A 9422-nucleotide genomic window follows, 5' to 3' on the forward strand; every position below is an offset into this window, starting at 1 on the left:
ATATCAGATCAGAAATGCAATTTTTATATAAGGTTTATCCATATGAATAACCATAACCACCAAGACGTTCAATAAAGAATGAGACTTACTCTCCTCGTTCATTCCATTCCAGGCAATTCACACAGCCAGTATGGCCCTGTTAACACAAGCAATAGAAATTGTCAGAAAACATATGTTGAGATAATACACAGAGGGAAGTATCCTCTCATTCATTCTCTCTCTCCACATTCATACACACATTAAAGGAACACAATTTTCAACCAGCTTTATATCATTACAAAATAAGTAGTACATCAGAAAACGGTAAACAGTTTTGCAGACATTCATTTAGTTTAACAGTTATTGAGAGTTGATTTGAGTGAAGTTGTGGACCAGTGATGTCATTCATGCACAAATGAAATCACTGGTCCACATCTTTAATAATCAAATATATTATATATATATATATATATATATATATATATATATATATATATATATATATATATATATATATATATATATATATATATAATTTATTAAAATAAAATCAACTGTCAATAACTGTCAAACTAAACAAATACCTGCCAAACTGTTGACAGTTTTCTGATATACTAGTGATTTTGTAATGATACAAAGCTGGTTGAAAATCGGCGGAGTGTCCCTTTAAGTTGTCGATGATCACCTGAAGCTCAGCCTCCAGTCCAAGTCTCTTGATGAAGGGATCGGTCACATGATGGAACCTTTGGAAGCTCAACGCTCTCTTGTCCTGATGATGACATGAATCAAAACCTCTTATCAACTCTGCACCAAAACACCTCACTCACATGGCATCACTGAGATTGATTATGTTTGCCTGTTTCTTTAGCTAGTTAATATCTGTATTAGGGGTGGGAATCGTGGAGTAACTCACGATACGATATGGTCACGATACTTGGCCCTCGATAACGATATTATCACGATACAGCGATTCTGCGATAATCGATATATTGGAAGAAATTTAACCTACGATACATCACGATATCTGTGTAACTGAAGAGAAAAAAATACCTCTAAAAGGCAAGAAGCAGGTATTATGTATTTATTAGCAGAAATGACATGAACTCTCTCAGAGTTCACTCACTCACTCATACCATTTTCGATACCACGGAGGAAAAGTTACACATTAAGTCTTTTTTTATTATTATTATTAAAACAAGAAAACCTATATAACCTACCTACCTATATAATTTCTAAAAGTAGATATTAATGATCAAACATTTCCATTCATGTAGCCTACAGTATTTATGTTTTTGTTTCAACTACAAACATAAATAAACGTCAACTTGAAACTATGTTTCAACTACCACACACAGCATAATATTTTAGCCTGTTTATTAAAAAAAGAAAAAAGAAAAAGAAAAAACATATCGATACTTGGTGCCAGTGTATCGATAACGTATCGCAAGTCGAAATACCGCGATACCGTGAGTATCGATATTTTGTCCCACCCCTAATCTGTATCCTTACTAATGTGTCTGTAAAATGACGTGTAAAATGTAAAAATGTCTTTCTGAACACATATCAGAATAATACAGAATACAGAAGTGTTGGCAGTCTTGCTTGAATTAATTTCCATCATACTTATTTGACTTGTCCAAATTGGAATGACAGGGTATTGGAGTTTTGGATGGAAGTAAAAAGATTTAGATTTATTTTCTGTGCAAAGGCAACAGTCCCCTCTTAGGGCCGGTGTCCACCTAGCGTCTTTTTTCAGTTGTTTCCAATGGGGGGAGAGCGTATGCGGGCGCACAGTCGCACACGGACGTCTAGAGAAAGTGCGCTGCGCCCAGCGTCTATTTTCACAGCGCTCCGGCGTTTTTGTGCGCCCGACTCCCAGCGCTTCCAGCTGAAAATATTTTAACTTTTCAGAAAGACGCTGGTGTCGGGTGCTCCTTTTCTGGCAACTTTAATCATGGAGAAACTATCGCAACAGAGACAGAAAGGCTCAATTGTGGGAGCAGATTGGCTAGACACTTAATATTTCTGGTGGGTGTTGAGCTAAATCACTGTATGTGTGTTGTTTGCTAATGTTAGCTGTCAGCTATCAAGCTACTACCGCACTGAACTAATGTTAGTTTCACACTGCTTCCTTGTATATTGCGCGCTGAGATCAGCGCTCCCCAGCGCACTCCCAGCGGTTAACAGTCGGAAAAAGACGCTAGGTGGACACAGGCCCTTATTCAGTATTTACTACATTTGTTCTTAAATAAATGCATTGTATAGAGAGATAGGAGGAGAGGTGTAACAAGGGATGTTATGATAACCGGTTTTAATGATAACCGTGATCAAATCCCTTACGATAACCGTACCGTTTTAATTTTTCATTATCATTAAAACTGTGGTACCGTGATTACAGTGCTTTGGAAAAAAACATGGTAAAGACTGTCCATCATCAACCAAAGTTAGCAACAGTCTCCCAGATGCAAACGTGTGCAGCCTTGGAGGAATTATTTCACTGAGTGTATCAATCCTTTTTGGGTCTGAGTTTTCAATATAAAACGTTGTAAAATGATTTCAGCGAGTCTCTCAGTACTTTTTCGAACATTTTCAGCAATTCTTTACGAATACCGTGATAATACGATAACCGTGATCATTTTGGTCACGATAATCGTGATGTGAAATGTTCATACCGTTACATCTCTAGGTGTGACCCTGTAGCATGAGTCTGTCACTTTCACTGCACTGGCAGATCCAGCTACCCTGATCTGTCTGTGCAGGATGTCTCTGGTGATTGTGAGGCCATTTACACCTTCCGCTAACATGCGTTTTCTGTGATCAGATTGCAATCAGATTGTGTTTTATCACTTGAAATGCCAGGTGTAAACACCCCCAAAACGCATTGAAGAAGGATTGTAATCTGATCGGCCAAACCCCCTCCGGAGGTGGTCAGGGATGCATTGTGTACACATTGAACACAAGTGTAAATGCAATGTGTCCTCTCAATCTGGATACAGCAACTTTATGCGGATTGAGAGGACAACCATTTCTGCCATCTGATTGCAATCAGATTGCAGAAAATACATGTTAACGCCAGGTGTAAATGGAATCAGGCTGAAGTGATAAAATACGATCTGATGGCAGAAAACGCATGTTAACGCCAGGTGTAAATGGCCTTAATGACAGCAGACATGTTTACTCACCCTGATCTGTCGGTGCAGGATATCTCTGGTGATATTGACAGCAGACATGGCCTCACCACAAATCATACAGTATAGTAGTCTAGGGTGGAGGGGTCCAGGGGTCAGAGCTCAGATGACATTTAGACTCTTCTCGGAGGATCTAGGCTGCAATGAACACAGTTGAAAACATGAAAAGCAGAGTAAAGAGGCACCGTGTACAAAACACGGTGGACGCTGACATTTCTCTCTCTCTATGACAACGGCAGTAACGATTAACGCATCGTTACGTGATTCACGAGATGTTGTTGAAAGAAACCAGCTGTTTTGATACTAGAAGCCTGCTACTATAGCGTTAACTAACCTAGCTGGACCACTGACTTTACTCGCCAAACGACTGAAATGACTAGCTAGCTCACGTTAGCTAAAAACAAGCATTTCTTTTTTTTGTATCTTGCTGATATGGGCAGCTCTGTCAGTGTCACCCGCAACTAGTAACTGATCCAAAAGACAACCTACATTTAAACATTCACAACGCTATGGATGCTATGTTAGAAACCCTTCGCCACCTATGTAATCGGGCCTTTTAGTACGATGTCGTTTGTCAAGTAGCTGCTGGCGGTAGCGCATTAGCGTTAGCTTGCTAGCTAAACAAAACAGCCAGCTTCAGGTAGACTCGCGTAATTATGATTTAGGAATGCGTGCGACTACTCACCACTGTCCTTGAGTTCGAAAGGCTTCTGTCAAGAAAAGCCCATTGAATGAACGTGATATAATCACACACTAATGTGAGTTTGTTGACATCTGATTCTCGGTTAATACCTTATCTGTTGAGTTGAACCCTCCCACAGAGTTTGCGTGAAAAGTGTCACGCAATGGGTTTGGAGAATCACTTACGTAGGAAACGAGCGTACAGCTCTCTGTGAATGTCAACCCTGCGTTCGTTTAGTCGTAACAGTGGTCGTAACCTGCGGGTTTTTATGATGATGAAGATAGCATTGCAAAATACATGTAGGCCTATGTATGTAGCGTTATGTATGTATGTATGTACTGATGACATCATGATGACATGAGACCATCAGTGATGTCATCAGTGACATCATTATTGACCAGAATCCTCTTATGACATAGGCACTGATGATGCATGGGCATTGTGACATCAGTGGGACAAAGATTGAAACAGACAAGTATGTTATGTATGTACAGTATGTATGTATGTATGTATGTATGTATGTATGTATGTATGTAGGCCTACATACCCAGTCATCACCATGTCTTGAGATGTCTTAAGACGTGTCTTAAGACACATTTTTCAAGACATCTTAAGACGTCTTGAAAATTGAAGACATGTCTATAAGACGTGTCTATAGACATGCGTCTTAAGATGTCTCGAGATGTCTTAAGATGTCTCGAGATGTCTTAAGATGTCTCGAGATGTCTTAAGATGTCTTGGAAATATCAACGTCCCTAGATGTCTTGAGACACATTTTTCAAGACATCTTAAGACATCTTGAAAATTGAAGACATGTCTATAAGACGTGTCTATAGACATGCGTCTTAAGATGTCTCGAGATGTCTTAAGATGTCTTGGAAATATCAACGTCCCAAGATGTCTTGTTTTTCCCTTTTTAATCCCTTAGTTTTGATGCCATATATTTACTAATGTGCTTTATTTAGCACATTAGTAATATATGGGATGAAGAAGGATACAAAAATGAAAAACAAAACAATGTGATCTCAAGACATCTTCCAACATTATCTCTTCCAACAGACACTGTTGGAAAGACACACAGATGTAAAGTACTTTTCAACACAAGATGCAACACATTTCCCACTTAGGGAGGAGGGTATTAAGAATAAATGGGGGGGAAGAAAGATGTACACTGTTGAACCGAATTGATATTGTAAATGTTATTAATGTATTCTTGCAATTCCCTTATGGGAAAATTATTGATAAAAATATATATATGCAACACATTTCAACACATCTTGTTGAAAGTAAATGTTAGTAAATATACAGTAGTAAAATGACATGAAAAAGAAATATAGCATAATAATGAAAACCAATAGTTTGTAAGTTATAAAGTTGAATGTTGTAACAAAAAGTGCACAATGTAGTCATGACCTAGTCAGCATTTTATTATAAAAAGGTATTTAGTAAATGCATATACATTATATTTACAAGGAAAAAAGAAGTAGGCTTATGCTCAAACAATGTTGACATAGTAGGTAAAATTAACGGATATAATAATAAGCTTCAGAGGACGTATAGCTGTCTGTGGCGAGTTGGTCTGAGGATATTCCCTCTGGAAACCGGGTCCAGAACTGCAATCTGTCTAGCTAGCGTTCCCTTACAAAAACTAACGTAGTCATGTGCATTTATAGCCTATACTATTCCCCCGGCGAACGTTATGCAGACTGCAACTGTTTAACATGCGGGCGTCGTCTTTCAGAACGGACACTAAGGGGCACTTTACACGAGGACGGTTTCCTATGGAAACGGGGAATTATTTTATCGTTAGTGCCTCCCGTTAAGACGGCGACGGCGAATTCGCGCTTAGGAAACTACACATTTTGAAACCACCCTCTAGGGTGGAATTGTTGGTGACGCTTCCCGCTGAGCGCTCCATGTAATCGGTTAGAAACGATAGTCTTCCCAGAAACTCTGACGTGCCTGCACACGCGACACACGCTTGGCAACATTCAGAAGCTACACTGCGGCCGACTTCAGTTACATGTTCATAACGAGCGTTACTGCTGCTGCGAGGAGCCGATGGCTGTACCCGGTCGGTCGGCATTTAACGTTAGGCAAGCACATCGACAGTGTTTTCTCACTGCAGCCTACACAGTAGACAGTGTCAGCACAGCCAGCGCTCCCGATCCTCGCTGCTCGTTAAAGATTTCCAAATAGGCTTATTCTGATAAACTGGTAACATCTATGTAACGTTCTCACCCGAAGAATATTACAACTTTAAAACAGTTTGTTTTTTTTAGCTTGAAAACAGCTTTTTGGCAAGTCTAAAAATTACTACGGTAGCCGTAATCTACTTCCGTGTCTAAAACCCAGAAAGACGATTACGAAATGACGTCATGTAGAAGCGTCCGTGGAGTGACGAGCAACGCCCCGTTGACCATCACAATGCCATCTAGCGACCTGGCATGTACATTACGGCGTTTTAAAAATTCAACAGGGCTCATGTAAACGGGGAGAAGGTGTGAAGGAAAAGGTGTGAAGGAAACGCTATTGTGTCGTTTTCTTCCAGAGACTGTCCTCGTGTAAAGGGCCCCTAATTAGGCTACTTCATGGGAATAATTTGCTTTACAAAAAATTGGAACCAAAAGATAAGAATTAGCCTTGTACCTAATAGGCTACATGATGGTGCATCTGTGATCCATAAAGTCGATCAGATGAATATTGAAAGCCTTGTTACCATGCTGCATGTGGACAACACTTTCGTGTTTTATTACTTTGATCCTTAACAACCGCAGTACGTTGGCTGGCGTACATCTGCGATGTTTGGTTGTTGAATTAATCTGGGAGGGGTGGATGTCACCTGAAAGCACACCCCAGGACGGAAATGTGATGGTGCTGCTTGGCTCTGTGTGAAAGCAATTTCTGTGGCGAGGCTGCCGGCTTTGCGGGCCTTCTGAACTGCAATACAGCTACTCCGAGTGGGAGTGAAGAAATCTATTTCTAAGGTAACTTTTGTTGTTGATGTTGTGGTGAATGGTCCTGTTCTCAGCAAATTCACAGTAATGTCCATTGGTACCTGATGATTTTGTCCCTATGCCAGTAAGTTGTTGGGGTTGCCAAAAGCATTTGTGGTGGAGGAACACAAGGGTTTCGGTGATGGCTGAGGGTGTGAAGTGAAGCGTTGTGCCCTCTTTGAATTCCACACATCCTGTGAGGGGATCTTCCCTACGTAGTGGCTGGAACACTGTCCCTTCAAACAGCAGCTCTGGATTCTCTGAAAACAAAGACACCATCATAGACTATAAAATATTAGTCTCTCCCCAGACTCAAATATTAGGTTTAATCACTGCACTCCGCATATATACGTAAATGAGTCTGTGCCCCTTCACAGCCACTGCTTGTGTTTGAGGGCGGGTCTGGGGGGGGGGGGGGGGGGGGGCAGGGGGTTGAGATTGAATGAGCCGATCAAAAAATGGACTGTGCCAGGCAGAACCATGAGGGCTGCTTCTGGCCCCCGGGCGTATAATGCCCAGGTCTGCAATATATCCCCATCAACATTTTTTTTACAAGATCTTTAGTAAGGGCATCTTACCTGACATGGTAGCCCATATGCCAGTGACTTTCACTGGTTGGTTCCTGTGTTCATGAAGTTGGGTGTTTGTCTCCACATATGACCCAACTTTGATTGTCTTGATATCAAATCTGAGAATAAAATTCAGTTTTCATAAAAGTTTAAAAGCATATTTTTATGAATCCCACTGAGGTTTATTGACATATCAGTATTTGTACATACCTGTATCTTTCAGGAGACAATGTTGCACTCTGGTACTGGATGTACCTCTGTGGTTGCCCAGAACGAGGGTTTTCAATAGTCTGGATGACAGGCTTTCCCCTTATCCAAACCTAGGAGATAAATCACCATACATAAGATTTAAACAAGGCTCACTAACAAGCTATCTCTCGGTTTGATTCATTGGGTGCGTTTGATTCATCCTTGTCATGTTTGAGTGGATGATTGGTTGAGGCCTGACTTGAAGAAGATGGAAGTGCGAGAATGATTGTTAAGCGTGTTGGATTGTCTGGAGGGAACGCCATGTAAACCACCAATACGAACTGGACTCCAAACCAAAGTTAAGTTAGGAAGTAGGTAGGGCCTAGTTTTTAAATAAACAATTAGGGGTCAGGTAGGGCTTGATTGTCTCGGGCATTTAGCCCCCGTTCACACAGTACGCCGAAGCAACGCTCAACTTGTCAGCGTCCTTGTTAACACACCGTTCACACCACCCACACGGGTGTCACGCTGAAGCCTCGCCGAAGCCACGCTCACGCCTTGCTCAAGCGATCGCTCAGGATTCACGCCGATTTTCTAAGCGTGACTCGTGAAGCCAGGCATGAAGTCAATGGGAGTTGTGGGCGGGTTTAAGGCGCGAGAGTAGGCGCTGAGAGGAAAAGAGAAGGCGTCGTATGTGAACGGTAAGGCATATGTTCAGCGTGTGCCTGCTTCAAGCTTCAGTTCTGCTTACGTTCGGCGTCCTGTGTGAACAAGGGCTTAGACCCATGCAGGGCTGTATTGTCCGGCTAACCCGCTGGTGGCCTTATGAGATCTAGATGACACTTAGTTTAATAATACGTTAACTGTCCACTAGCCGTGACAGCTAATACTAGTAGTTTGATAATAGCATGTTCAAACCCACCCTACCGTACCTTTGCTCCAAGGAACACCTTTTCCTCCGTCAGGACTCTGCTCTCCATCCTTTCCATCAGATCAGGCTGCCTCATCTTCTTTGACACCTGTAGTCTTGACACCTCTGGCAGCACCTCGTTGACATGCTGCCTTAAACCTGTTTTGGAATGAAATACCTATGGGTAATAGCATTCTAAATATCTTTTGTATAATTGACATTGGGGATGGGTGATAATTCAATAGTATCGTTTATCGTCTTTGAGTTGAATCATATTGTGATGATCTGATAATATTGTGACAAATTACTGCTGTCTAAATTGATAACATGCCAATTTTACTTGAAAACTGATTAAATTGAGGTAGGGTAGGAGTATTATTTGAATATTTATGTTGTTTCATGACAGCACACCTAACATTACCACTGTTCAATTCGATGAGAACATTAATTTGATTAACCCGATTTTGCATACATGAACCATAACGTGATTTTGATAGATAAATCCTCATGATTATGATGATATTGATTTCAACCATATCACCCAGGCCCAATTGACATGGCAACAATAGTTCCTAAAGTAAACAAACACATTTTCAAGCAGAACAGTAGATTTTCCTACCAAGCCCTTGTCTGTGTCGGAGTTCAGTGGCTGATACTAGCGCTACAGAACCAGACGCTCTGTATAGAGCGGCATACATACCCAGTCATCACCATGTCTTGAGATGTCTTAAGACGTGTCTTAAGACACATTTTTCAAGACATCTTAAGACGTCTTGAAAATTGAAGACATGTCTATAAGACGCGTCTATAGACATGCGTCTTAAGATGTCTCGAGATGTCTTAAGATGTCTTGGAAATATCAACGTCCCAAGATGTCTTGAGATGTCTTAAGACACATTTTTCAAGACA

The 9422-nt window shown here is 41.0% G+C and overlaps 1 protein-coding gene across 2 annotated transcripts in view; it reads right to left on the reverse strand.

Annotated features, from left to right (window-relative positions):
• The window catches only part of wdtc1 (WD and tetratricopeptide repeats 1), a 30107-nt gene extending 26125 nt beyond the window's left edge, over window positions 1-3982 (reverse strand). For both annotated transcript variants that reach the window (XM_083662584.1, XM_083662583.1), the window contains exons 1-4: window positions 3853-3982; window positions 3162-3305; window positions 665-748; window positions 90-136 (exon numbers count right to left, since the gene is read on the reverse strand). In XM_083662584.1, coding sequence (XP_083518710.1) covers window positions 90-136; window positions 665-748; window positions 3162-3227 — 197 coding nt within the window. In that variant the 5' untranslated portion in view covers window positions 3228-3305; window positions 3853-3982. The remainder of the gene's footprint in view (window positions 1-89; window positions 137-664; window positions 749-3161; window positions 3306-3852) is intronic.
• Between the last annotated feature and the right edge of the window lie 5440 nt (window positions 3983-9422).

Source organism: Poromitra crassiceps, assembly GCF_964638095.1.
Source record: "Poromitra crassiceps genome assembly, chromosome: 29".
NCBI classification, from domain to species: Eukaryota; Metazoa; Chordata; class Actinopteri; order Beryciformes; family Melamphaidae; genus Poromitra; species Poromitra crassiceps.